This window comes from Meles meles, chromosome 18, assembly GCF_922984935.1.
Source record: "Meles meles chromosome 18, mMelMel3.1 paternal haplotype, whole genome shotgun sequence".
In the NCBI taxonomy this organism is placed as follows: domain Eukaryota; kingdom Metazoa; phylum Chordata; class Mammalia; order Carnivora; family Mustelidae; genus Meles; species Meles meles.
Window position 1 is genome coordinate 14,684,592 of NC_060083.1, and position 26,829 is coordinate 14,711,420.

Consider the following 26,829-nt stretch of genomic DNA (forward strand, 5'->3'; position numbering starts at 1 on the left):
ACAGGCACACTCATACACAGACACACATCTCACAGGGACATGCACACACCTGACAAACACACTCACAGGCACACACCTGACAGACACACACCCGACAGGCACACTGACACACGCACACACACGTACACTTCCCCACCGCACGGACAGACTGGGTGTCTGATCCTTGGAGAGCTCCTTTCTATCCCAGCAGAAGGGAACGTGCTGTAAGACACTTCCACAAATCGGAGCACGGTTCTCTACCCCAAGGAGGTGGGTGTGAGGCCCTGACGAGAGGGCACGATGACATGGCCTTCTGGTGGGAACTCTGCTTGTCTGTGTGGGTCCAACGGGCTTGAGGAGCCCCCGGGTTTTACTCCATGGCCAGACTCGCATCCTAAGCTGGGTGAGGCCAACCCTGTGCTAATTCCCGACTCTGTCCCTGCTCCCGACGGGCCCCAAGCACGTCCCAGCCTCTCGGTTCCAAACCTCAGCTAAGTGAGCTGGCGGCGGAGACAAGGCCACGGATGGAAAACACCATCCCATGGTGTTTGTGTGAGGGCAGCGTGCGGGCCTGAGAACAAATGGGTGTGAGGACATGCGTGTGTGGTGGCGGCCCAGGCGGGTGGACCAGCCCAGCGGGGCACAAGCAGCCGTCTGCAGCCTGGTCTCCTTCAGCAGGGCCATTAGCTGTGCGTGTGAGGCAGCAAGAAAGCTCAACATGGGAATGTAACTGTGACTCCTTCTCAGGTAGCGAGCAAGGGGCAATTCGCGTGAGGAGTGGTACTTGCCTGCAGTGAACAATTATTGGACAAGAACGGCCCCTGTAGCTCTTGTTTACTTTTCTGAAATAAAAAGGGACAGAAATCATGGTTATGCACTATGACTCCTGTCTTCGGTTTTGCAGACAAAGTCCTAAGCCCACACCAACAACTGCGTCTGTGACATCGTTTTGCAACCGTAGCCTCTTTTAACAAAGAGAATCAAAATTACACACACATTTTCAAAGATTTATTTTTCTGTTCAATATCAAGGGATTAAACAGAGCTTTAAAAGCAGTTCTTACATTTCCACACTTCCCCTTTCCCAGCAGGAACCCACAGCCTCTGTCACCAGCCTGTCCCACTGCCCCATCTAAGGCTCCAGTCACCTGGGCTGCTTAGTGGCGATGGGAATATCTAGATTCCTTGCTAAAATGTTTGAGTTCTTGGGGTGCCTGGGTGGCTCAGTGGGTTAAGCCACTGCCTTCGGCTCAGGTCATGATCTCAGGGTCCTGGGATCGAGCCCCACATCGGGTTCTCCACTCAGCGGGGAGCCTGCTTCCCCTTCTCTCTCTGCCTGCCTCTCTGTCTACTTGTGATCTCTCTCTCTGTCAATAAATAAAAAAAAAATTAAAAAAAATAAAATGTTTGAGTTCTGCCATTTATGCACCAAGTTTCTTACACCCTAGACATCATACTGGAACGTAACACAACTATCGTCTCCAGCATCTCACAGGGCCTCTTGGCTCTGTCCATCGGTGGGAGCTCTATATCGCTAAGAAACCACAGTGGAGACAAGTAATTCCTTTGTATGTATATGTGTGTGTTTACAAGCAACTCTGCTGTGCAGATTTTAGACCACAGTTTAGAAAAATTAACAACAACATAGATTATTTTGTCACCGAGCCCTAAATCAAAGCAAAGCACCGATTTCAAACGCACTGTATGAACTCCAAGTTTGTCGGAAGTCAGTGAAGCATGAAACAACTAAGCGTGTTTACGAAGTGCTTCGGAATTCTCAATAAAATATTTCTGCAGAGAAAAAAGTCAGTGGAATAACGTGTGCGGGGCTGTGTTCTAAAATACTCCCTATGAATTTCTACAGTGTATGACATGAAGCAAAATTGAAAACAAATGACAGTGCAGAAAAAAAAAAATCTTTTTCCTTGCACCAGACATGGGAAAACGTCACCGTTCTTTGTAAAGGCTTGCTGCCCAGCACAGGGTCAGCTGGAAGCTCATATTCTCTCAATTGGTGGCCTCGTCCTGAAATCCCAGAACTGAGGGGTCGGGAGGTGGGGGTTGTGTGCAGTAGGGAGCTGGCAGACCGCCCAGGCACCCAGCACGTGTTTCCACGTCCACCCCCAGAGCAGAGCTGGCTGCTCCTAGTTCCTGTACGGGCTGAACAGAGTGAGGTCCACACGGCCCCCCAAAAACAAAGGGGTACCTGGGTGCAATGCACCCCAAAGATGGGCCATGCCGGAAGCCACTGGGGTAGCCCTTGATCAGGGCTGCCTCCCGCACTGTGTGGAACGTGCAGACCACCCAAAACCATCTTAAAAATGAGAAGACCCAGAAACGTGGAGGAACAATTGCTGAGGATCCCTGTGACCACATCGCTATTTCTGCTGGAGCTTTTTCTCACTTGCGAGGTCATTGCAGTGTAAGAGTTTAGCGGGAAGGTGAAGAAGGTACGAGTGCACTCATTAAAATCAGCGGCGGGCCAGGATGCCCAGAAGATTCTTGGACCTTTGTGAATCAAATGGATTGGAAAATAAATCTCTTAATTTCTCCTTCTAAAGCCTCCCACTCTTTGGGTCACCTGGCCAGCTCAGTTGGTGGAGTGTGCGACTCTCAGGGTCGTGAGTTCGATCCCCAGGTGAGGTGTACCGATTACTTAAAAATTAGGGAAAAAAATCTTCAAACTCCCATTCTTAACTCAGGTTGTAAAGGCAACATGAGCTTTAGGTCTGACGAAATGGACGCCAAACCCACAGGATGAACCCCAGACGTGAGCAACGAGAGGCCCGCTGGCCCCCACCCAGGCTGTGTGCATGGCCGCGGACCTGGCGTTTGCCTGCGTGTGTATGCACACACGGTGCGTGCACGTGCCAATCAAGCAAGCCCAGGCTCAGACTCGATCTGTGGAAGGTTCATTCCTACAGGCCTTTTAGTTTCAAACACAAGGTTTTACTAGAAATCTCTTGGTCACTGGATCTTTTTGATGCGAACATTCTGGCCGTTTCCTACTTGGCAGTCCAGGCTGGGTTTAAAACGACTCTACCCAACGTTTGCCTGCTCACACATGGCTCAGTCTCCAGGTTTGGGGCATTTTTTCTGATGGGGCCGAGCATGGAACTAGTACATTAAAAAGAAAGAAAGAAAGAAAGAAAGAAAGAAAGAAAGAAAGAAAGAAAGAAAGAAAGAACGAGCCCCCAGATTCCCTTGTTTAGACTGTACCGGTTTCAGAAAACAGTCACCATAAGGGGCTAGGAGAGCATCAACATCCCGTTTATAGCTGGTCAGCCCCATTTCTGGCAAAGTGCTTTGAGGATAACTGCTCTTAGAGAGGACGGTGTTCTCTAGTAAGTGCCCCTGTGGTCCCTGCTCTTATGTGACAGAATAGAGAGCTGCTTTCTCTGGTGGGCGGTGACAGGCCACCTCGGCTGGACCCAGGGAGGGCTCACTGCGGTTTAACCCTCCACGCTGACCCCGCCCTGGCTTAACATATTTACGAACAGCTAGGAGTCCAGCGTGCATACAGCTTGCTGCCCGGTGGAGAGTTTTATTTACAAAGAATCGGAAGCTTGTATCGTTACAACGCAAGACATCACAAATAGGAAAGTAACAGCATCACACAGTCAACAGAAGCATTCACCTGGTCGACTCCAGACAGAGGCGCAGGGTGTTCATGCAGATAAGCGATACACAGCTGTCTTGTTTGACTCGATTAGAACAAATCAGCAGTCGGCGAAAGGTTGCAAACGTTCGGAAAAATGGATATTATATATATTTCAGCAGGAGGAATTCACTGAGAAAGAATGATTAGCAATACAAACCAACCCCTTAGGTCCCTGAGAAGGAACCATCATGCAACCAACAGCTAGCCATGGTCAGAGGTCATTAGAGGCTCAGAAAAGGGGCTTCCCACACTGCCTTGCAGCAGAGTCACAGCTTCCAATGATCACTTTTGTGACTATGCAACTGGGCTCAGCTGCAACATCACAAAAATAACACTGGCCACCACTCACGAGCTGGCAAAGTAAGGGTCTGTCCATTTCTACAGGGGTCAGCGTTGTGAGTGCCGTTGCGTACAGCAAGAAGGGAGAGACTCAGAGACACAGAGGGAGAGAGAGATAATTTTTTTTTAAAGATTTTATTTATTTATTTGACAGAGAGAGACCACAAGCAGACAGAGAGGAGGCAGAGAGAGAGAGAGGGAAGCAGGCTCGCTGCCGAGCAGAGAGCCCGATGTGGGACTCGATCCCAGGACCCTGAGATCATGACCTGACCCGAAGGCAGCGGCTTAACCCACTGAGCCACCCAGGCGCCCCTAGAGAGAGAATTTTTAAAAGCAAAGCCCTCGGGTGCCTGGGTGGCTCAGTGGGTTAAAGCCTCTGCCTTCAGCTCAGGTCATGGTCTCAGGGTCCTGGGATCGAGCCCCGCATCAGGCTCTCTGCTCAGCGGGGAGCCTGCTTCCACCTCTCTCTCTGCCTGCCTCTCTGCCTACTTGTGATCTCTCTCTGTCAAATAAATAAATTAAAAATTAAAAAAAAAAGAAGCAAAACCCTCACATGTGATGCTGATTATCTCTTGGCTTCAGCGGCTTCCCTTTAAAGTGGAAATGTGCTCCCTCTGGGCTCCTGAACTGTGTAATCACACATCTCACTGCCTGACGCACCCTGGCCAGAGCAGGGGAAGGCGGGGTGCATGGTCGGGGATGGGGTTGGCGGGGGGACCCCGCATAAGGTGACCAGTGTCTCCGGAAGCCAATGCCCCTTTCTGATTGCTGACTTTTGGGAGGTTCTTCTACCCAGAAAACCCCAAAGCGGCAATCCGTGCCTGAGCACGATGCCTCTGAGAATGCGGTGGCTGCTGCCCACCATCCAGAGAGTCCATGACAGGCAGGCTGGTCTGGAATACTGGGCGGTGCCGAGTCAGGCAAGCCCGCAAAGCTTTTGATTCTAATAGACTGGCACATTTCACCTGAACAAAAACCTCCCGGAGCCTTATTTCCCAAGCTTCCGGGGAGGGGGAACTTGGGGCATCCGTGTTTCTTGGAGCAGGTTGTACGCACTGAGGGCTGGTTGTGTATTGTTCCATTCCATATAGGGATATGGATTTCCATGTCCACCCATAGCATACATGTGCAAACACTGGGTGAGCATAAAGACGAAGCTGGTCTCTCTTTGTAGCCACGTCCTTTGGCCAGTAATGACTCCTTCCCAAGACGCTATCTCAGGAAATGCACTCTAGGTCAGATTCTTAGGTAGCCCACGTTTAGAAAGAATGATCAGCCTGAAACCCCACTGTCTCACGTGACATGGCCACAGACTCAAGGGTGGTAACTGCTCGGATATCAATCCCTCTGGGGTGGGGAACCACGCTGGACTAAGGTGCACTTTATTTCCTAGTTCGTTGTTCTGGATGTCTGCCTGCTTTTGCAATGAGGCAGGTTTCCCACTGGTTAAGCGTGAGAGGGGTCTGCAGAGCCAAGAGCTCGGGCACCGTGCTGCTCAGCACCTGCCTCGCTGGGTGGCTGCTCATTCTTGACCTCTATAGGCAACAGCTAGTGCTGGCCCCCATTACCAACTAGTCCAATGGACAAGCCAAGCTTCCATTCTGAATTCCCCCCTTTTTTGCCTTGTCAATAGCTTCCTGAAAGATGGAGTCTGGCATTCATGTCAACAGCTCAGTAACCACCCTCTAGCGCCAGACAGCCCCCTGGGCAGCTGGCTGGTGGGGCGTGATCAAAGACTGGATGTTTCCAGACTGTTGGCTTCCAAACTGCACTAGAACACACAGTCATGCACTAATTCCATCTGTGCTCTCCCCCAAGGTCTAAGGCCCCCCAGGCCAGATCTGGGCCCGCGCCTGTTACATCTCATTATCCTGTCCGACCAGAGATTATCCAAACTAAAACCCTGCCTTTTCCTCATCAATATCCTGCGAAGCAGGAACTTCAGGACTCCAGCACTTGGAGAATCTTATCAGAAACAAGGACCGCATTTCCACAATTCTAACATGGCTACATCCCCCCGTTTTAACTCCTGTAAAACCAGAAAACACCTTGCGGGTACTATGTACCATCATCGAAACCCCTTCCCCTCCCCCTCCTTTGTGTCATACGGAAGATATCGCTGACCCTGGAACAGCGCGGCTCTGAGCTGTGCTGGTCCGCTCACACCCGAATTTTTTTTTTTCCCTCGATAAATACAGGTCAGCACTGAAAATGTATTTTCTCTTCCTTGTGATTTTCTTCATGATGGTTTCTTTCCTCCGGCGTACTGTACTGCAGGACCGCAGGGCCCAGTACACCCAGCAACCAGGATGTGCCGACTGGCTTCTTGTGCCACTGGTGAGGCTTCTAGTCAACAGAGGCTTATTATAGTTATGTTTTGGGGGAGCCAAAAGTTAAACGTGTATTTTCCACGATGTCAGGGGGCTGGTGCCCCAAGCCCGTGCTGTTCAGGGGTCGACTGTATGTTTATGATCTATAAGTGCAGACAGATGGTGCGTTGTACAGCAAATGACCCCTTAGACACAGGAAACCTGGTGTTGGACCGCGCTCCCTCCTCTCACGCCTGCACTCCAATCATGTTACCCTGCTTGCAGGGCTGTTTGTCATACCTGCAGAAATCCAGGAGGGACCTCACGGAGGAAGGCACTCCCTGGTCATTCCAGCTCAGGAAGTGGAACTGGGTCATTGTGCGCATCTCGTTGCTTTGAAGGATCTTCAGGTAGAAGCTCCTGATGAGGAAATCCTCACACCAGATGTGCTTGGAGACAAGATTCACCTGTACAGGAGGACGGGGAGGGGGGGCATTGGGAAGGTAAAGCATTGTCTGAGCACCATGGCATTCTGAGCAGCGAAGGGCGAACATTACCCGGACCACACATGGGTCAGCAGTGGCTGGACGGCCCCTCCTACCTTCTCAGTTTTAACTGCGTTTATGCAAACGATAACTGTGGGTTCTTAATATCACCCAGGTCCATTAGCCAAATTGTTAGAAAATTATGTTACAATCCAAAGTGATTCTAGCTTTCATCCTTTGTATCTCTAAGCCATCTAAACCTGCAAAAAAACTATGCTTTGGAACAGAAACACCAGTGGGTTCCACTGTACCTTAAATCTCACTGCAGGTGGTTATCACCTCGAGGTGGAGAGGAGACCAAGGGGTTTATGCAGACAGCGGGGCTGGGCGCTTCTCGGGGTCAAGGGCATGCTCAGTGGCCTAAAAGCCAGGACTCTGAGCTAGGGCTGGTCTTCACACCCCTACCCCCACGGGAATCTGCATTCTGACTGATGTTTAATGCAGAACATTAAACATAATGTGCTCATGCGCTCATGCGGGTTCATGTTGAGCTGCCCAAGTCGGCACAGTTCATCGTTGAAGTGGACAGAGTGTCCGGCAAGGGAAGGAGGCTCGAATCTGTGCTTCCACAGCCTTGAACGCCGCAGGAGGCCACCGTGCAGGCAGGCTCTTCCTACAACAGGCCCAGGAGCGTCTATTGCTCGGGGCCTGGCTCCATGGGCCTCCTTGGGACATAAATGTTTTTTGGTTCCTTCTGTCTGGATTTGGAACCCTAAAGCTTTAGAATTTATGCCAGAGCCTGGGGCGCCATAGCACGGCTGTTTGGAGGGTCTGGGGGTCCATGGACTGTGGGACCCTGGGGACGCCTGCTTGCCCACCTGCTCCTGTCCTCTGCGGGAGTACCTGGTAGACGTGGTAGAGGTTGGAGTCTTTGTCGGGCCAGGAATGGTAGCACTGCCGGACGCCATTCTCCGAGAGGGGCGTCAGCATCACGATGACCACGCAGCTGCTCTCCCACACCATGCAGACAGAGACAGAGACAGGCCACGGCCACCTCGTGACTACTGGGTCCTGCGTGACGCATGCAATCCCTGCGCTCCTTGACATGGGCCATGGGGGCTCATGCTCGAGCACTGCCCTCTCTTTGGCCACGCCTCCTCTGTGGCTGGCTTCCTGCCCCTGAATACACCCCGTAGCTTCCACGCTCCATAAAATATGAAAAACACACCACAAGTGGCTCATTCCACACCTTTTAAAATGTCTCGAGACCCACGTTCAGCCGTCTGGCCTCCCAGCTTTGGACCTTTGGAGGGAACCTTCTACCACACGGTACGGACAGGCAGCGTGGCCTCTGACACTGTCCCCAGCAGTGCCACTGGGGGCACGTCTGCTCCCACATGCAGTGCAGATGGAAACTGGATGGCACGACTGTTTTTTGGTCGTTGTCATTTTTCTGCATGATGAGAAAACCGTTTTTGCTTTGTGAAGCTGCCGTCCTATGGGAAGCAGACTCTGCTTACAGAGAGCCATGGCTGGGGTTTCATTTACCTCCACGGAATATGGCCACACTAGGCCACGAACACAATTCACAGTAGCCACGTTACGAGCCACAGCGAATGGATGGACACACATCCAAACATGGTGGAGGGCAGACACTGGGCCCTCCACAGGGCTTCCTCTCCAGCTCCCAGTCTGGTGGCTGTGGGCCTGCGTGTTAACCCTGTAGTGTCGTCACTGAGACTGAGACCGCTGGTTCTGTGGGCCACGCAGAGGCGGTGCCGGGGAGCGTGTCAGCCTGGTGAATTGCAGAGCCCGGACGAGCATGCTTTGCCTGTGGTGGGTTACGGGGACTTCACAAAAATATTTACAAGCAACTGCATTTCGGGGGTCTGCCCTTCTGCCCGCAGCTCCCTCCATCTGGTGACATTTCCCAAATGGGAAACAGCTGCTTCTGACCCTGGATCCAGATGAGGCCACCAACGTGGATGGAACACGAGCCTTCAGGGATGATTCTTGAGTATAAACGGGGCCGTGCTCGGAGGAACCGGGTCCCACTTGCTGGAGAGCCTCTGCTCGGATGCCCCAGGGCCACTGCTAAGACCTGGGACGCCTCCATGGCATGGCTTCATGCACCAAGGCAGTGGCCATGGCAGCCTCTGGTGTATCTGGTTCCTGCTGGCCTCTTCTTCGGCAATCGTGCACTGCAGAGTTGGGAGCAGTCCCAATGTCCTGTGCCACCACTGGCCGCCAGTCCCTAGGAGCCCGCCCCAGGCTTCTTCTCCGGGATGATGCAGCAGTTGAGCATGCCTGCAGTTCCAGGGGCACAGACGAGCCTAGTTAAAGCAGATGGAAAGAAACCGCCATGTCTCTTCATTCAAAGTCCATCTTGAAAACTAACTATTCAGCAAACCAAAATCTTTGAAAGCCCCACAGAGACCTGATGAAAGGAAAGCTGACCCATCCAAAATCGCAGGGAGCCCAGGTCACGTTCTCTGCCAGGCACCCGCTCCCTCAAGGCATAAAACTGCTCTCTGTACTTAGATCTCTTGTGATGTGTCCCTTTCTACCTTTGTTATCCTTGTTCTGTACTCATGCCTTTCTCCCACTGGCCCAGCATCTCTGAGAAGACCAGAGGCTGGTCTGGGCACAATTTCCACTCTCCCCGGCAGCCAGGACCATGCCTGGTTCTAGTGAGTGCTTGGCTAAAAACAACACGTGTGTTTAGAAGAGACCCCTTGAATATTTCTGTAAAAGGAAATAAAGAAAATCCTGTCAAAGGCAGGCCTGGAAGGAGGTTTCCCAGGACCTGCTCAATGCCAGAAAGGCTTTTTTGTTTTTCATTTTCTTAGCATGGGAACCATGTGCACGGGTGTTGGAGCCATGGGCACATGAGGCAGACAGCTCTTCTCGTGGGCGCTGTAGCCCCCACGGGCCTAACCGTGCAGCTCATTTCTGTGCTGGACTTACTTTTACAGCTTGAACAGAGATATCCGAAGTCTGGCCAAGATGAAGTTGACTCACATTTTAGGAGTCAGTTAATAAGATTTAGTAACACTTGCGTTTTCGTCCTTAAGGGCTCACTGGTGTCTGTTGGCTCTACCGTGGTCTGAAACACATCCACAAGGGAAAAACAAGAGTCTGGGACACTTTCTGCAGTCGAGACCCCCAACCCGCCCTCGGCCTCCCCGAACGCCAGGTCTGAGCACTGCAGCAGGCTTCCTGTGGTCACGGGCTCTGCATCAAGCCACTTTGAGGACAGGCGGGGAAACCTCTGTCGTGTCTTCCGCGCACAGCTCAGAACGCACCCACCCAACCTGCTATTTGGCGCACAAGCACATCCGCATGGGCCTCCCTCAGTGATAAAGACACCGTCCACGCTGGCGGTGTGATGTTCGGTGCCGACATCCTGCGCCCCAGCCGGTCATATGGCCGCCATCCCACAGGCTGTACACGGCAGTCTTGACCTCTGAAATTCCCTCCTACCAGGTGTAAAGAAGGCATCTCAGTAAGAAATCCTTGTCGTGTCCCTGGAACGGGGTACACATTCTCTACGGAAGATAGCACGGCTCACTTAGCTGGAGGCTGCTGGACGCGAACCCTGGTCACGCAGGGGTTCCCAGAGCCAGGGCACACGCTTCCTGCCACGTTTGCGTCATCCAGTCCTGTGCAGTCCCTACAGGTTCTCATCACAGAGTTTGGACATCTAGAACACTCCCTGGAGGAGGGAGAAAAGCAGGGTGGAGGTAGGTGAGGGAGGGGACAGAGGGAGGGGACAGGGAACCAGGAACACACTTAAAAGCAGAACAGCCAGGATGTTTGCAGCTGTGATCTGGAATACCAGCTGAAAAAGGAACTCAGGTGGCTCTGGGGGTGCCTGGGGGACTCTGTTGGTGAAGCGTCTGCCTTCGGCTCAGTCGTGATCTCAGGTTCCTGGGATGGAGCCCTGTGTCCATAGGGCTCTCTGCTCCATGGGGAGCCTGCTTCTCGCTCTCCCTCCGCTTCTTTCCCGTTCATGCTATCTTGTTCTCTCTCAAATAAATAAATCTCTTTTTTTTTTTTTTTTAAAGGAGAGAAGACAACACTCAGGATATCTGTCTTTCACCGAGGCCCACCCAAATGCGAAGGCTGATGAGAGGACTCAGGGCTCTCCGCTGTGCGTTCCCTATACAGAGTCGCAAGTGCTTGGCAGATCAGGGGTTTCAAGCCCTACGTTGAGGGGAGGTGATGAACTTGTGTGTAGGGAGTCCGGTGAGACGATTTATCTGCGGTAAAACATCCTGGCATGTCCCTGGCATGGGACTGAAGGGGTTTTCCCAAGAAATGAACTCTCCTCAGTTCCTGTATTTCCTTTAATTTAACCCAACAATGTGCTTGAAAACCAGCCAGTCCCTAAGCTAACGGGGCTCTGGAGCCAATGTCCGCTTCCACAACTCCTCGCTGCCCCAGAAGCAGGAGACCCCTTCACACATGACCTAGAGGGTGTCCAGGGGGAAGACCAATGACAATGCATCAGGAGCATCACACAGCGATGGGGCTTTGGGGACAAGCTCAGACTCTCAGGTGGGGCCTCTGAGGACGGCTAGGAGTCCGACTTCTGACCTGAGCCCTGGTGTGATGTGGTCCCCTGAGGAAGAGGGACGAGGAGGCCACGGGGACCCTGGATCTGAGGGAGGCTGGGGCTGGCCCTGGGGACCAGGCTGGGGCTTCTCTGGACACTGGCTCCGCTCCTGCAGGCTTTGACGGTGATGCCTCTGACAGGGCCGTGTGTGGCCGGAGTGGACTGCCCAGGCACCAGCCTCCTCCCTCCCTCTGCTCTCCACTAGGCACAGGCCCAGGGCCTCCAGGGCAGGGCAGATGCATGGACTCGGTCCCTGGCCGTGTCTGGGCCCTGGGGACCTGCCGTATGCATGCTGCTCGCTTGGGCTTTGTTTGACTCTTCCTCCCGGGTCCCCTTCTCACCTCCTCCCCACAACCCCCAGCGGAAAGTGCTCAGGACAGGGAACCTTTGCCTTCTTGGGCTCTCCCATGGGATCATGGCAAGAACTGCGATAAATATAACCCTCTATTTAAACCCAGCCCATCCCTCTTGGGAAAGAGAGCGTGCCCCCGGTGAAGGCTTCATAATGGAGGACCTTTGGAAAGTGGGGGACAGGACTCAAAGGGAGGGCTTTCTTCTCGGTGACACGTTGCTAACAGTGTCTGTGTTTGTGTCCACCGTGCACCAGCGGGACCCCCTCTATGGGGCGGCCCTCTGACCTGGGCTGCAGACTCTGGGCCCCATCCCCACTTGCTGGCTGCTGGTTCCACCTGAAATAGCTCATCTGTTTGGCGGGATGGGCCGGTGTCCTCTTGGCTGAGCCGCCCCATGGTGAACGGGGATGACAACCAGTCTGCAACCTGTGGAGAATGTCGCAGGTCCTGGGCCGGGAGGCTGCCGGTGCCCTGCTCTACCACTCCCATCTGCAAGTCGTCCTCTCGTATCTGAGCTCGGTGAACAGGGTGGCCTGACTTTCTGGTGGTGACGCATCAACGCGGCCACTGTGGAAAGGACCTGGTTTGGGCAGCTTCCCCTATAATACGAGAGGAGGGAGGACAGTCACCTGCCTCCTCAGATCAGGATTCCCTCGGGCCTGGGTGGGGAGAGAGAGAGTGTGTGCAGGTCTGCTGGGAGCTATACTGTGGCCATGGGAAGAGGGGGTACCCGTGGCAAGAATGGCAACTGGCCAAGTCCCCCAGGATGGCCCCCTCCTCCTGCTGCCCCGGCTGCCCACATCCCCGTCCCACAGAGATGTCTCTTCTGGGTGAAAGCTGTCCTCACGCTCCTCTGGAGATGTCTGGCATGGAGCTCAGCCCACGGGCTCCGGGCTCCAGGATGCCTTGGGGGGCCAGAGCTCACTGCCTGCAGCTCTGACATGCTCTGGGCCTCGAGAGCCAGTGACGCAGCACCTTCGTTGGCAGCAATGTGTTAACTATGAGAACGCCCACCGTCTCTGCGGGGAGGCTGCCTGCCTTGTGTTTCCGGGAGGGGACGCGCCTGGGAGCAGCGCCTCCCCCAGCATGGCGCCGTCTTCCTGCCGAGTATGGGCAGCAAAAAGCCTGAGTTCTGGAGATCTGGGTCTGCATTGTGCCCAGCCTCCAGCTGGCTGTGCGGACTCGGTGAAGTCGTTAGGGGCCCCGGGCTCCAGCCTTCTGGTAGAACAGGGACCACGATCTTCTCCCACTGCAGTCAAATAAACCTAGGATGCACCTTCTCTGTCGTTTTTACAAGCAGACTTAAGCAGCGTTAAGTACTCTCGTTGCCACCACTCATCCCAGAACGTTCCGTCTTCCTGAACGCAAACTGTCCCCGTTAAATACCAGCTCCATCCCGCTCCCCTGGCACCCACCCTCTGCTTCCTGTCTCCCTGGATTGGACTCCCTGCAGCCCTCCTACGGGGGCCCTGGGAACTCAGGTTCACCCTCGGTCATCAGGGGCGTTGGCGAAGGTGGTTGCCCGCAGCGCCGCCCAGGGTCGGGCACATAGTGAGTCCGCAGTGGGTTTTCCCTCTCTTCCTGCTCCTTTCCTTCCACTCCCTTGGACTCCAGAGCCGCCCGTGCATATGTGTGCGTGTCTTTCTCTCAAAGGAACCACGCAGGCCACACCACACAGTGGCGGACACCCTCCCGGATCAGGACGTGTGTACCTGCCTCAGCGCTCGAACCAACAGATGGCTGGCTTCTCCCGCCTCCTCCTTCTCCTCTGCCCTCCAGTCCCGACGATCCCCTCCCCACATGGCTCATCAACGCCCAAGCTTCCCGGTGTCTGTGGGCTGTCACAGGCTGTGGGACTGTCCGCTACCCCCTGCAAGTTAACTGAGCAGTCCTGGGGACTTGCACATTCTGGACATGCTGGGCCTGGCTTGGGCCCCCTCGCTGACGACCTCCCCTGCCCCCGCCGCCCAGCAGCCTCTCTCTGGATTCCCGCAGTGGCCACGTGTCTGTCTCAGCAGCAAAGTGTTTGGTCTCAGCCAGTGCTCTTCTCTTAGTAATGCACGGAATAGTGTCCCCCATAGGTCACACACACCTGGAACCTGCGGACATGACCTTCTTTGGAAATAAGGCCTCTGCAGGTGTGTTCAGCACGATGTACACTGGCCAGAATGGACCCTTAGTCTAATGACCAGCGACCTTGGAAGAGGAGCAGAATTTGAGGCAGAAACACAGATATCCTGTGGGGGGTCACCCCGTGGATGGAGGCAGGGGGGTGCAATGTGTCCATGGCCAGAACCCCAGCCATGCTGGCTACTCCAGAAGCGGGAGACAGAGACACGAGCAGGTCCCCCCACAGAGGCTCCGGTTGGAACCAGTCCTGCCCACACCTGGTGTCAGGGCTTGTATGCGCTACTTTGTTAAGTCACGGCAGCCTTGGAGAAGCCGTGCCCCCACCTTCCTCGAGACCATGGCATCTAGCCTCAGGGTGTCTGGAGTCGAACCACTTTCTTTATGATAGACTTCTCAGCGGCTTCGGTGTGCTGTTGTGTGCAATAATCCTGGAGTGTGAACTGGTCACCTGCAGAGTCTTCTTGTCCTGGGACACCTGCTACCATTCAGATGGACACTGGCATGTTCTGAGCAGCATGACTAAGGCTGCGATCCCGCCCATGGTCATGTTTCTCACGTTGCTTCATTTATGATGGCTTCTTCTGTTCCTGAATGTCAGACCTCCAGACACTTTGGAGAGTGACCCACGCCCTGCAGGCCCTGGTGACATGACGTGGGTCACTCTGACAACTACCTCCATCTGGAACACGGGGCAAGAAAAACATCCCAGCGCTCACGCTCATGTGACCTGGGCAAAGCGGAGGCCTCTTCGTCTTCCGACAGCAAAGATTGTTTTAACACACACACAACCCTCTGGACGGGACCTGGTCCACGGTAAGTGGCTGTGGATGTGACCAGCTGTTACCGCTGGGAAGTGTCCTTGTGCCTTCCAGAAGCCTCGCATGTGGGAAGCAATTGCCGGCACCTAACCATTGTTAGAATCGGATGATGGGTCAAGGTTGAGGACTCCCTCCTCCCGGCGCACAACTTGGAATGTTCTCTGTCCCTCCTCCTGAGCATCAGAAGCCGGGGAGGCAGCTGGAATGGGATGGCAGCGGCACATCAGTGATGTTCTATGAGCAGAGCCATAATCTGTGGGCTCCCATGAGTCTCAGCTGAGCCTCTGCACGAAGGTCCCTCTGGAGCTGGTGTCCCAGGACCAGGTGGCCCATGGGTGCTGAGCTCCAAGCAGGGAGGCACCCCACGCATGCCACATGGCCTCTCTGGGTGTGACGTGGGAGAACGTCAGCATCTCGTGGCTCGGGACCCACTGGTCCTCCCACCATCCTAACGTGAGTTTAGTGGCTCTGCACCGCAGTTACAGGTTTGGACAACAGAACCCTGAGGCTCCGTTGGTTTATTTTCTTCAGCAGCATAAAGGCTGCGAGGCAGAGCCCGGGGCTGCATGGACATGCTCTGATCTTGGTTCCAGGTGACGTCTGTGGTAAGCTATGGCACCCAGGATCAACACACTGAGAAGGCAGGGGTGCATGCGGGACCCTCCTCCAAGTTCTCCAGAGCCCCCCACGCTGGGCACGTGCCCTGCTGCAGGTGAGGAGGCTGCAGAGGGCCCACAGCACATTGGGGAGCAGAACAAGAGACTCTGGGGAACAGAAGCATGGAACCTGTCAGCCCAAGGAGGCCTTTACTCTTAGAACTGCCACTTTGGACGCCAGCTTCACCAGCTGGGGTCCGAGGTAACCCCATCTGAGCGCATGGCCATGCTGCCGGGGTGGGGGCTTGCCATCCTCCCAGGCACTCTGTCTGCTCGCCCTCTCACCTCTGTCCTCCACGGGTTCGGCTGGGCGGCTGGATGCCCCCACCAGGGCTGGGGACAGCAGCGTGCTTGATGCACAGGGGAGTTGGTTTGACCGTGCCACCTTGCAAAGCCCCTTCCCCCTTAGCTCTGTGGCATGGCAGAAGCTGGAGCAGGACGTGGGGGAAAAAGGGGAGGCCCCTCGCTCTCCTGTCTGCTCTCTGGGGCCTGTGCTCATGCTGGCTCTCAGCGGCTGAGCCTCCGTCTGGGTGTTCAGGACTCTGCTGGATGGAACAGACTAGCCTGGCCCTTAAATGAGTGAAAGAGTGTCTACAAAGAAGAGGAGCTATAATCTGACACCACTGTTTACCTTCAGAGAAGAGAACCATGGACAAGGACACATTTGGACAGAATGCAGTAATTTAAACACTTATTAATTCCATTTCCTACTATTTCATGAAATAAAATTTTAAAGTGTGTAGAAAAGTAAGGATCTTTAAAGTATTCAATCTCTCGAGTTTTGAAAAACAGAAGATTAATAATAGAAACCATTAAAGGACCCGCATAAATCAAGTAACATTGATGAGTGCCGCCTAGAAACAAGTTTACATTTACTGAATCAGGTCCAAGCCATTACTCGCGGCCCGTCTGTCAAGGTCTCGTCGTCAGAAGAGTTCTGACTCCCTGCAGACTCACCTGCCAGAAGTTGGCCACGGTGGCAGGCAGCGGTCCCTGGGTGGCAATGTAGGCAGGATTCCCAAGGTGGTGATCCATCTGCAGAGACAAGATTAGAGGAACAAAGATGAGCCAAAAACCTAGAAAACAACCAGGAAAGAGAACACGGCTAAGGAGGTGAAGGTGGCATGTCCCGGGCCAGATGCTGGCCCTGGGGTCGCAGAGTGAGAAGAGCAGGCCGGGCTTCCTTGCTGTCCCTTCTGATTGCGACAATGCTTGGACCTCAGCAGAGCCCCGTGGCCCTGGGCGAAGACAGGTGGGGCGCCCACGTGGCGGTGTGTGCAGGGATGCGGGTGTTCTAGACCCGCCCAGCCACGGACCAGCATGCATGGCCCCCACCTCAGCCAGGAGCCTTGGCCCCGGCCACCTGCCATGTAAGCTGCCCGCACCCGTACCCCAGGCCACGTGCAGGGGTGTGGCCAACACGCCCCTGTAGGAATTGCAGGGGTAGGAATTGGGAGAGGTGAAGCCGGGGGTCAGACCCATGAGACCCCCTTCAGGGTCCCGGAAGAATGAATGGAGGAGTGCATCCTGCCTCCCACGAAAAGTTAGCTCTTCTCACACGGATGCTGGTCCCCATTACCCAGAAAGGGGTGCCGGCACCCTGATCAGGCTGGGGGTCTGTGAGCGTGGGGTGCAAGACCTCCCCTGGAGATGAGCCCAGCCTTCTGGCTGCTCGTTTCCCATTCCAGTCCTACAGAGCCAGGCACGGGGCTGAAGACAGACAAACAGCAGAAGACGCCGCGGTGGGCGTTCTGGCTGGGTGGTCTATCCAAGCACAGCCTGCTGGTCGAGACAGAGGGAGTCTGGTTTAAAATACCTTTGTTATGACATTTAATTCAAAGACGTCTAAGCAGGAGAATGCAGGGAGAAAGTGACCCAAGGAACAAAGCCTGGAAAAGGAAAGTGGGGGAAATGCAATCTGAGGGTCATCGAATGGACAGCCCCTTCCCTCCCGGGTCTTCCCGGCCCACTGTGCACCCTGGATGGACGGCACCATGGGGGGTGGACTGGGCCTTGAGCTGAAGCCTCACCTCGGCGCCAGGCTTCCGCTCCCCTGTCCGTCCCTGATTTTCTCCCATCTGGAGCTAAAATTTACTCTCCTGATACCAAGGTTTGAGGAGAGATTTAAAATCCTCTGTGTTTAAAGATACCTGTTAAGAAGACATTTCCCAATACAATGAAAAAAGGAGGCGTTTTCAACACACATGGTTGTGTGGCAGCCCACGGGGGTGTCGGCTGTCTACCCCACAGCCATGGTGAGACCCAGCCCAGCGCTGGGGTTGAAGTTGCCGCGGGAGGCGCCGTCTCTGCATCTGGGGCGTCCTCGCAGAGATGACGGCCGTCAGCACAAACGGGTGCGGGGCCCACCTTGTAATTACGAGGCTCCTGGAAGATCGGATGCAGGTCAGTCCCACAGAACAGCTGTGGGACGCCAGCGGGGGTGGGGCAGGAAAATGCTTTTTCTGCCTCTGGTCTGTGGGTCCCGATTAAGACTGGGCCTCGTTTTCAGAACACGCATTTGTTGGAGGCAACAGCTATGTACAAAAACCCTGTCTCTTTCCAGCAAACAATTTTGCGTGAGAAGTAAAACCCCACCTCCTTTTCAAATGTGGGTTTTTGCCCAAAGCAATTTAGAGAGCACCACATTTAAAAATCATCAGTGTGTTCAAACTAGCACCTTAGTTGCTTTCAAACTGAGAAATCTCTGATTAACAGTCAAAACCTGAGGAGGGCTTCAGGAGGGTAAACAAGGCGACTCACTGAGGTTGGTGTCCGTGGTCCGCCATGGCAGGGGAGGGCGTGGACAAGGCCCACCGGTCTCCCAGGCCCTCGGCCACGGCCACACGGCTGCCACTTGGCAGACAGTAGACAGCATAACGATCACAGAGTGGCGGAATGTGTCATGCAACCGTTTAACAATAATTCACAGACAATTAGGATTATTTCATTCTGTGTACATTCTGTTGAACAGAAACTAATCTGGACAGAAGTGCTTTGTATGTGCAGCAAGTATCGGGCAACAGAAGGACTTCTCACGGGTTTGTGCAATCTTTAACCCAAAGAGAATAAAACAAATACTTGACTAAGTGAACAGAAGCTTATATTTAAGATTTCCAAGGCAGGAGGAGCTCCCCTGTTCTTGGCAGAGAGCACTTCACTCGTGCGCACGTATGTTCACACATGTCCGCTCTGGGACGGGGGAGGAAATCAGCGGCTGTGTCTGGGCCCCGCGGTCAGGGTCCGTGAGGTGGGGCGGGTGGAGGGGAGGCTGCACACATGACCCCGTGGCCCGTCGGCTCTGGGAAGCCACGTGCATATGGTGCGGACTCCCCTGTGTGCGCCGTGGGCGTGTGTTGCCAGTAACCTTGAGGCTATCAGTCAAAGCCCGTGCAGTTCACACCACGCCCTCAGGTGGCCTTCCCCGTGGACTGCAGGGCCCCCAAAATCAAACAGGACTTACGCCCAGTGACTGCATAGCAGGCGTGGGCCATGGGGTGCCGGTTCCCAAGTACGACTCACACCACCATTTTGCTCTCACAGACTGTTGATTCCACTGTCCATGCTCCTGGCAGGGTACGGAGAGGTGTGTTCCCATGAATTTCTGAATGCACAGGCCCTGCAATGCAGTCCCAGCCAACTGCTCTAGGCTGTGCAATGCCAGTTAGTAAAGGGGTGCAAGTGGCTTTCAGAAACTCTAACCTGCGTTACAAACTTGGCAACAGTGTCCTCAATAGTACGAACAAAACAGACTTTTAACCTCAATCATCCAGCATGCCAAGTCCAGGGACCCATGTCCCAAAGCCATTAAGAGCTCGGGGGAGAAGCCGGCGGGCTGCCCGCTGCTGTGTCCTGCGGGGTCAGCCAGCTCTGTCCAGCACGACCCTCATCTTGACCACAACCCAGGGAGCAGTGCGGGGCCAGGCCTCTCACTCCGGGCTCTCAGAGAGTAAACACGCACGTCTTCCTTCTCTATTCCTATCTGACTGCCCCTGCATCTGTTTTTTCTAAACTTTAGAGCACACTTCACAGACCATTTTCTTCAAAACAAGTGAGGATGAAGCCAGAGTTTTCAAGTCAATTTTCTAGACACCCAGTCTTTGTAGGGGAATTCACTGAGAAACGGTCGCTTCTGTAGTTGATGTGAGAGAGGCTGATTTAGGAGCCGAAGCTGTTTTCATACTTTTTTCTTCTGAGTTGGGATTCAAGTAAATTATAAAAGATAACATACACACAGAGGTGCTTGCGTGTAAGTGTTTTCTGAGAACCAGAGAGTCGGCTCCCATATTTGGCCTGTTTCTATGATATTCACGACACCACACCGGTCACCCTTTCCTGAGGGGTCCAGGTACGCCCCTCACATTAGTTAAATGTGTTCTGGATTAAAACGTTCAACAACTTTTTCTCCCTCCGTACACAGCGGAAGGAAGAATAAGTTTATTTTCGAGTCGGGGGGACTTTCAGACCCATCCCTGGTCACGATGTATGTGGCGTTTCGAGCACACGGCATGGCAGGCGTGTTAATGACCTGCCTCAGTCCGCATCTTCGGGAAGAGCCGGCACCCCCACATGCACCCCCCCACGCGCCCCCCACCATATGCCCCCCACATGCGCTGGGCAGGAGCACGGAATTCCCATTTACTTCCACAACCCCTGCTCTCAAAGCCAAGACTGCACGTGGCTGGCGCGTGAATGACTTCCCCGGGATTCAGTGAGGACTAAGGACAAACATGACGGATGTAATCGTCATAGTTTCATTCCGCACAGCCAGGGTCTTCTTGGGCTGCAACTGAGCTTTCCGTTCAAGTGCAGCTGGGAAGCTCATTGTCACCGTCCCTCAGTCATTTCAGAAAGGTACCACGGTTCATTCTTACGACCCAAATGAGGAAAAAGAATTCTGGTGTGAAATGAAGGGGAAACATAAAATATGGCTTAAATCCCCTCTTTCTCCTGGCATCGCCTCACAACCCGTGCCATGGCCCCGTGGGGTCAGGGTCGGGGGTGTAGTCCCTTGTTTCCTGCAATGGAGGTGAGGGGTGTGGGAGCAGCTTGGGCCCCGTGGGAGCACCAGCCGTGTCCAAGGAGAACACAGCTTCTGCATTGACACTTCTCTTCAACTGGGGATCACCGGACAGTGGGACGGTGGGCCATTGGAACCCGTCAAATAGGCGGGGCAGTCGGGGGAAGCTGGATGCACCCCAACTCTGAACGCTCACCATTTAGCTTGAAAGTAACAGCTCAGTCCTCTTCCTGGCCCAGTCACATGGTTTATGCCCAGGACGAGGAGTCCAGCAGGGGGACATGGCCCTCCAGGAAGTTCTGCGCTGCCGGCACCGTGGCCTGCCGTGGGGGACCACGTCCAGGCCCTCACCACGGCCTCCCTCCCAGAAACCCCGCTCCACCCACAGGAGAGGCTGCACACCCATGAGGCTTTGGCTTGGTTCTGAATCAGCATTGACAGAAACTACTGAGCCCAGTGCGGCATTTTTTGAGAGACTGGCTCAGGATGAGAACCTTGAAGACACGGGTGGTGCCAGTCCTTGTGGTCTCCCTGCACTGGGGGAAACAGTCACTCCTTACCAGCAACCGCAGGAGCCGAGGTCTGGGCTCGGGTATAGACGGAACAGCAGACCAGCCCGTAACCTGCTTTCTCGCGGTGAGGATGCTACCCTGTGCCCCTGCTGTGCACCATGAGGGCCACGGGACGGGCTCAGACCCATGGCACCCTGGGCTCCTAGGAGTATGCTTATACGCCGGGCGCCCCGGAGACACCTGCAACCAGTAGCTACTAGAATGTTCTGAAATCAGAGGGTGAACGTCCTCAAGGAAAGCCTGCTGCTGCCGGAACGCAAGTTTTTGTCAGGACGCTGCGGGGTGTGTCCCGAACACAGACGAGCTCACCGCCTCCCTCAGCCACCCACAGGTCACCAGCAAGCCCCCCGAGCTGGGACGCTATGTGCACTGCTCCCCGGAATGCAAGTTTTTGTCAGGATGCTGCGGGGTGTGTCCCAAACACAGACGAGCTTACCGCCTCCCTCAGCCACCTGCAGGTCACCGGCAAGCCCCCCGAGCTGGGACGCTATGTGCACTGCTCCCTGGAATGCAATCTGAGGCTTCACTGAGAAGTCCTGACGCCTCCCTGGTGACCAGCTTTGACGCTGCCATTTATGGGGGGAGGGGCAGGGAGGGGACACACCAACTGTCCCCTGGAAATCCCTGCTCGCTCCCAATCCCCACGATAAGCCATGCTGCCTAATACTCACACCACGGAGGCGTGTTTCCCCGGCCTCCCACTTATGATCACTCGGACTTCACCTTGAGAAGCCAGGCTGAGCACCGTGCAGGCTGGTCTCTGACCGTCACCCTCTGGCTGCCCCAACCTCCCTTCCCGCCGCTCTCCCGTGGGGCTCATGCTGGCGTGGGCTGCAGGGGATCCTCTGGGAGCTGGGGTGCCCTGGGTCACGGGGGTCCCCAGGGGTTCTGTTCGCAGGACACCTGGCCTCGGGACGCACCGCCCCGCGCACCGCTCACTGCTTGTCTTAGGGGAGGTGCACCTGGAAACAGCTGCAGGGACCAGCCTGTGCACGTCTGCCTCGGTGCCGCCAACTTTTCCATGAGGGGAGGGCTGGGGCCCGTTTCTGCTCCCCCTGAACACACAGTGAACAAGTGGGTCTAGAAAGGAGGAACGCCCCAGATTTTCCTGAAAGCCATAGGTTCCCATCAGAAAACCAGCGGCCGCTCTTGCTGGGCCCCCAATCCAGGGTACCCAGGACTGCTCTTGCCTGGGGAGGACTCAGCCCAGGCCGGCTGGTTGAGAGGACTCACCTGGTTAGGATTAACTGCCAGGTGGAGTCTAGTTGCCTGTCAAATACTAATTACCTGGTTCACGAGTCATTTGGTTGAGCCCAGTGCCTGGCTGAGACTACCTAGTTCCCTAGTCACCAGTTGAGACAGGTCACCCGGTCAAGACTAATCACCTAGTTGACTAGTTGCCTGGCTGACACAACGGGGGCTCACGACTGAGGACAGGCAGGGGGGCCCAGGAAGGTACTCACGATGGGGCTGGCGTTGATATAGTCCAAGTTGCTGTGGCTGTTCTCAGATTTCAGCAGGATCCTGGAGTGATCATCTGCAAGCAAAGGCAGGAAGTTAGATGAGCACAGAGGCCGGTGTCCCCAGGGGCCACACGAGGGGACAGCAGGAGCCGAATGCCCTTCGAGGCTGCCAGCTGCCATGCTGGTGTCCCTCCTTGGGGCTCTGTGGAGGCCACTATGAGTCACATCCCCCCCATCCTCCATTCACACCCCTTCAGCCTCAGGGTGGAGAAGCGGGGAGTGTGGCAAGGGACACTGGGTTTCATCCAGCAGAAATGAGGTATTCTTGGGTTTTTCTTAGAGTCCGACACTAGGGTCAGGTGTTCCGCTGCAGGATTTTCTCTGGGATCTCCCTTCAGCCAGTGGACACATGTGGCCACCCACAGTAGACACGTTTCTATGTGAATACCCAGGTATCAGGCAACTGTTCTCTGCACACAATTTTGTGGTCTGGACACCGTTCTGTTCTGGAGATGACAGCTTTTTTTTTTTTTAATTATTTTATTTTATTTTTTTTAAAAAGATTTTATTTATTTATTTGACAGAGATATCACAAGTAGGCAGAGAGGCAGTCGGGGGCGGGGGGAAGCAGACTCCCTCCTGAGTAGAGAGCCCGATGCAGGGCTCAATCCCAGGACCCTGAGATCATGACCTGAGCTAAAGGCAGAGGCTTTAACCCACTGAGCCACCCAGGCGCCCCTATTTTTAACTTTTTGAGGAACCTCCACATGGTTTTGCAGAGTGGCTGCACTGGTTGGCATCCCCTTGTCCCAGCATTAAAGAAGCCTGCGTTTGTGCAAGGCCATTTGGTTCTTTAGGATGAAAGGCTGTCATCTTGGTCTGTTGGGTTTCTGAATGAAGTCGCTTTCCTTCCCTCACCACCCTACCTCTCGGCTTACTGGCCTGTTGCATGGTGAGCAGACTGAGCCCGGCCCCAGTTACACTACGCCCACGAGGTTCGGCAAGCCGCGGTCCGCAGTGTGGTGCCTCATGCACACGTCCGGCTAGAGACCGTGCTGTGTTGCTCAGATGCGGGCACAGTTTCTCCAGGACACCCTGGGTCTCCCGCTGCAGCCTACACAGGATTCTGGAATAAAAAAGCAGCACTTTTGGCTGCTTCCAAAGGGTTCCAGAGAGCCTCCCGGGGGCCCTGCCACGTTGGAAATACGTTTGCCACAGCCAGCCTCCGGAGCCGTTGATTGCTGCAGTGGGGATCCCTCCCGTCGGTCCGAGAACCTTTTACAAAGAGCAGGGTCACAGGCGAAGGGACGGGAGGGGTCTAGGGAGGAAGAACCGCACCCCCTGATTTCTGGCCTCAGACAGCCCCAGACGTCACCCAGCCGGACAGACGCAGGCCTGGGGGCCACTGGGCACCCTTCACGTCGGCTGGCACTGCTCTGTCTGGTGAGCAACCGGCCCAGGGCATCCCAGCCCAGCTGGAGTTTCTGGTCAGCACGTTCACGCTGCACAAAGTGGGAGTCTCGGTGACATAAACATGCAGCCTGCCATTGCGCTTGGCACTCAGAGCTCTCCATTCGGACAGCTGAGGAGACAGGCTGTTTGGAGAGCCCGAGCCCAGCGAGGAGGACGGGCTGTGCTCCCTGCGGCCCCGTGAAGCGCTGTTTCAGCTGCGCTTGCTTCCTCCAGGCTATGCTTTCCAAGCTGCCGTTGAGTCTGGGATGAGGACTTCGAATGCCTCAGAGTTCCGCTGCCTCCCATCACACACCTGACTTTGGCAGCAACACACTCATTTCACGGTTAATGGTGATCTGGTTTTGTTTTTCATGTTGGGGCGCTGGGTGACTCATAGGTTGAGCATTTGCCTTCGGCCCAGGTCATGATCCTGGGGTCCCTGGATCAAGTTCGTCGGGCTGCTTCTGCTCCTCCCTCCCCTCATAATCTCTTTTTCCATCACTGACTCTGTCTCAAATAAGTTAATAACGTCTTTAAAAATAAAATCGGGCCATCTAAACCTCCCTCTGGAGCAGCTGGAGCTGCCCCAGAAGGGTCGGAGTCCAGCAGAGGGACACTGCCGTTGCCGGGATGGCCCGGGGGGACTTTGATGGGTTGGGCAAATCTCATCAAAGTGGCTCTTGTGGCTCGCTTGTGGCTCTTGGGGCTCGCTTTTTCCTGCTCATCTTTTTAAAATGGCTGATGTGGGGGCCAGTGAGTGTTAGGATGTCAAGCTGCCATCAAGCAGAGTCTGGCTGCCTCTAGTCTTTGTGTGGCCTGGCAGGATCGCAGGGTCCCCCGAGATCGCTTGAGCACGCTGGAGTTGAGGCAGGACAGAGCTCATGACCACATGGTCCTCACCATCGCCAGTGCTCCCCTGACTGAGCACAGCCCATGTGAACACACACCCCTGCCCCGGAAGTAGATATGGGGGCCCCAACCACGGAGCGAGGATGCATAGCCACCTGGGGGGTTGCCCTTCGGCTGAGAAGGCCATGTGTTCTCTCGGTTCTCCCAGACCTCGCTCAGGAGCCAGGAAATGGGAACTCAGAGTCCTCCTGTCTGTATTAAGCCCTAAGACGGAGCTGTTTTCTTTCACGGGGTCCACAATAGTGAGCTCTGTCAGGGAGAGGAGGAGAAAGACACCTACCAAGAGGAAACTTGTTATCTTGGTATCAACATGTTATCTACACATGTAGGGCACGTTCCTTCTCTTTTTTCTTTTTTTTTTTAAAGGTTTTATTTATTTATTTGACAGAAAGAGATCACAAGTGGACAGAGAGGCAGGCAGAGAGAGAGAGAGAGGGAAACAGGCTCACTGCTGAGCAGAGAGCCCAATGAGGGACTCGATCCCAGGACCCTGAGATCATGACCTGAGCCGAAGGCAGCGGCTTAACCCACAGAGCCACCCAGACGCCCACGTTCCTTTTCTCAACTCCTTGCTCAAGTGCTTCAGTGCTCTCTGCTCAAGGGTAGTCTCACACACACACACACACACACACACACACACACACACACACACACACACCTTTCATCTTCCGGGAATGCGGCGCTAGAGATAGAAGGGGGTCTGTGTCTCCATTTTAGGTTCAACTTATTTTCATAAATTCCAACAGAAGAAACAAGTTCTAGAAGTTCTTCTTGATTATGAGTGGGACAAAGAGCACGTGAAGACAGCCCAAGGTACATCTGGAGGGCTGTGGCCGAACCGCAAGTGGGCACGTTCTGCTCTCACTGTTGTCTAGAACATGTCCACAGGAGCTGTTCAAGGATGGTGTGTGGAGGCTTCCTTCTAATCTGTCCTGTGGCACCAGGGTCCTGTTTCTTTAGGTTCCTGTTATGCCATTTGTGCCAAGTGAGCTGATACATGTGGTCGATGACCTTCACAGCAGGAGCAGATGAGTTACTGGACACTGACTGCCTTCACACGAGGCATGTGCAAGGTCACGCTGGACATCGGCACCGTGTGAGGGAAGTCTTCACTGAGCGCTCTGCCCATGTCGCCGTGGGGCCTCCCACTGGTTCATGACTTTCTCTCCTGCTGGCTGCTCTTACCTTAACTTCGGTGGTGTGGCTGGCAGAAATGCGGAGTGTGTCCGGTGACACCCAGCGCCGTGTGCTGTGGAGTTGGGGCTCTGAGTCTTTACGGGGACCCATTACCCAGGGAAGCTCAGCGGCATCCGCGGCCGCCAGTTTCTCCTCAGATTTCACAGGGCCATGGACAGTCTGGTGCACTGTGAACACACAGCCTACGGCTCTCTGCTGCCGCCGGCTCCCAGCCGCTAAAGCTGGTCTAGCGATCCCGGCAGTTCTGCATGGCAATGTCCTTGTTGACTTGGACTCGGCATCATTAAGCAAAGCTATAAATGTCTGCAGACTGGATTCGAGACTGAGTAGCTACACAGATAGCAAGCTTCTTTGCAGACCTGGGAAGCGGAAGACCACAGTGAGGTCAGGAAACAGGCCTGTTCTGAAGCATAAGTCCTCCAGAAAGGCTGGCTCAAGCTTCTTCCCATGGCCTTACCTTCCTCAGTAAGTAAGCGGGTGCTCTGCTCTCGGGTAAGCGTGTTTGAAACCCTTAGCTCAAACTCTAAAGATCTCTAAACCTCCCAGAAGAGAAAGCCACAGGGTTCCGCTCAGTGCCCCTCGGGTCAGCACACAATGCTGCGTTTGGGGGTCTGGGTGGTGAGATCCCAGTCACGGTGCCCTCCCGCATCCAGAGCTGGTGAGGGAACACGACCCGTTCTGTCACCCTACCCGTCACCCAACACAGAGCCTCTCGTTGGCCTCCGGCTCCGGATGCAGCCAGGGGAGGTCTCGGAGTCCCACAACGGCCTGGTCTGCCTCGTGGCTTCAAGAGTTCCACCCACATTGCCACCGATCTCTCAGAAAGAAATCCCCAAATTGGATGGGCAGCTTGCTCTCCAGGGGAATGACAG

At 54.7% G+C, this 26,829-nt stretch overlaps 1 protein-coding gene across 1 annotated transcript in view; it reads right to left on the minus strand.

Annotated features, from left to right (window-relative positions):
- LOC123930001 (receptor-type tyrosine-protein phosphatase N2-like) overlaps positions 1-26,829 on the minus strand; it is a 66,884-nt gene that overhangs the window by 21,248 nt on the left and 18,807 nt on the right. Inside the window, exons 7-11 of the mRNA XM_045986230.1 lie at positions 22,400-22,473; positions 16,305-16,382; positions 7,676-7,795; positions 6,588-6,754; positions 768-821 (exon numbers count right to left, since the gene is read on the minus strand). Coding sequence (XP_045842186.1) covers positions 768-821; positions 6,588-6,754; positions 7,676-7,795; positions 16,305-16,382; positions 22,400-22,473 — 493 coding nt within the window. The remainder of the gene's footprint in view (positions 1-767; positions 822-6,587; positions 6,755-7,675; positions 7,796-16,304; positions 16,383-22,399; positions 22,474-26,829) is intronic.